The sequence below is a fragment of the Notothenia coriiceps genome, unplaced genomic scaffold, assembly GCF_000735185.1.
Source record: "Notothenia coriiceps isolate Sejong01 unplaced genomic scaffold, NC01 NC01_scaffold00014773, whole genome shotgun sequence".
NCBI lineage: Eukaryota > Metazoa > Chordata > Actinopteri > Perciformes > Nototheniidae > Notothenia > Notothenia coriiceps.
Genome location: NW_011347474.1, coordinates 1 through 2,028, shown reverse-complemented (window position 1 = coordinate 2,028; position 2,028 = coordinate 1). Strand labels below are relative to the sequence as shown.

At 42.0% G+C, this 2,028-nt stretch overlaps 1 protein-coding gene across 1 annotated transcript; it reads right to left on the bottom strand.

Moving 5' to 3' along the window:
• Window positions 1–332: 332 nt before the first annotated feature.
• LOC104948648 (guanylate cyclase soluble subunit beta-2-like) lies at window positions 333–1,333 on the bottom strand (the record flags this gene model as incomplete). The annotated part of the gene is made up of 3 exons (XM_010774857.1): window positions 1,180–1,333; window positions 814–905; window positions 333–473 (listed from the first exon to the last, which is right to left on the bottom strand). Coding segments are annotated over exons 1-3 (387 nt in total), but the record flags the coding sequence as incomplete, so codon positions are not given.
• Between the last annotated feature and the right edge of the window lie 695 nt (window positions 1,334–2,028).

Here is a 2,028-nt window from a genome sequence, read left to right as displayed (position 1 = left end):
TGATAAGGGACTGGGAAGGCATGAATCAAGCAAAGAGCACATAGATCCATAGATCTCTTCATTTTGCTCTCAAAGTGCACAAGATTGATGCCTTTAACTTCAATATTTTATAAAAAATCTTCCCGGGGGAGCATGCCCCCGGACCCCCCTAGAGGAGGTGAGGACCCTCCTGGAGGAGGTGAGGACCCCCCTAGAGGGTGTTAGGTCCACTCCCCACTTATAAAAATAGAACTTTACCACTGCACCCTCTCTAATCTCGGATGCACCCTGAGTCATTTTGTTCTGGAACCGGGCCTGAGTAGGAGAGAGAACCCCCCTCAGGGTAAACTCACGTCGCCCACAGAGGCGTGGCTGCCGGCCGCCGCCTTCTTCTTGCGGGCCATGCCGGGGTTCCAGTGGCACACCAGACTGTCGTTCTGCACGCTGTAGTTCTTATGGCCCACCAGCCAGTAGGTGTTCATTTTGCCTTTACCCTGCAGGAGGAGGGACAAAACAAAAATGTGGCTGCCAATTTGTCTGTTAGTGAGAACTCTTAGGGAAAACGCTTTAAGAGAAATATCAACAACTTTTGGTATTTCTCTAAATAAAAGATATTATTTGGAGAAACATCAGAGGAAATCAAAAAGAAAGATTATTCCCCATGCCTTGTAAAAAGAATAGCAATTATAAAATACAGCAACTCGTAAAAGATAATAGCGTTTTCAGAATGGAAGACTCTGTTAAATGACATAATATGGAATGGAAAAAATGACCCTGATAATTAGAAATTAAGTTCATATCTTTGACCATTTAACCACGGCTGGGATCTTTTACCTTCACCTCGATCTCTCCTCTCAGCTGCAGCTCGTACGCGTTGTCTTTGATCAGAGCCAGGTAGGTTTCTGAGCTGGCGTGGATTTTCTGAGCTGACACACAAACAACAACACACACTTTGAAACACAACTGATGTGTGGCCAAAGTCAAACAAGTCATGTTTGCCAGCACTATCACTATTTTACAAAAAGTCTGATATCTAGTGACTTGTGGAGTACAATTGTAGAAATGTACTGTTGTCTGATCTTTTTTGAATGCCAGCACTAAAATAACCATCAGAGGTGAAGCTCCAGCAGGACTTGAAGTTCCCATCAACTTTTTTGTGAGACCACTGTGTTTGTGTTCTGTGTGTGAAAGGACACGTACGCAGGCTGGTGGACTCCATCCTGGACGCCGTGTTGACGGTATCTCCAAACAGACAGTATCTGGGCATCTTGTAGCCCACGATCCCCGCCACGCAGGGACCTGCAGAGCCAGGAGACAGCTGCTTCACTCTGTGCCAACAAGTCCTCCAACTCATACGACCAAATGGGCCGATTGTTCAGGCCCTTATTACGACCAAATATGTTGTTTGTTCAAGCGCTTAATACGTCCTATAATTACGTTTTAAAGTTTTTGCCCTCTAGTGCTCCCGTTGAATGCAAACGTTACAGATGGTCGACTCGCTTATTCACAAATAACCCTCTCTGTAAAATCCTAAATTGTAGAATAGTTTGGCCATTAAAACACTTTTTGATTCGATTTCTAGCAAGAGGTGTATATTGTACTTTTAGAATCCACGTCCAGTCGATATGTAGGATCTATAGTTTGATAGATATTATGAAGATGATTTGAGGTATGCCGCAGCCTCCATGTAAAGTTACGGGTTGAAAACAGTATTTCCGGTCTCGACTTTTTCATAATAAAACCAATGATCAAATGATTTAACAGTGATATCTGCAGTACTCATCCACTAAAAAACATCAGTTTATCCTAATTATACGACATTTATTGGTTTAAATTGTGTACAATGCTTTTGTGTTTTTCCCATAGGTTTTTCTCTTTCGATTCTGAGAAGACATTTCTTTTTTCAGAAGTTTTGTTCAAAACTGAATATGTGACGTGGATCATAAATATATTAGCAATTAAACAACATCTTCCATTTCTTTTCACACAATACGTTTCCTTGCAGTATCAACACTAATTCGGCTGACTTTTATATTTGATCCAATTGGT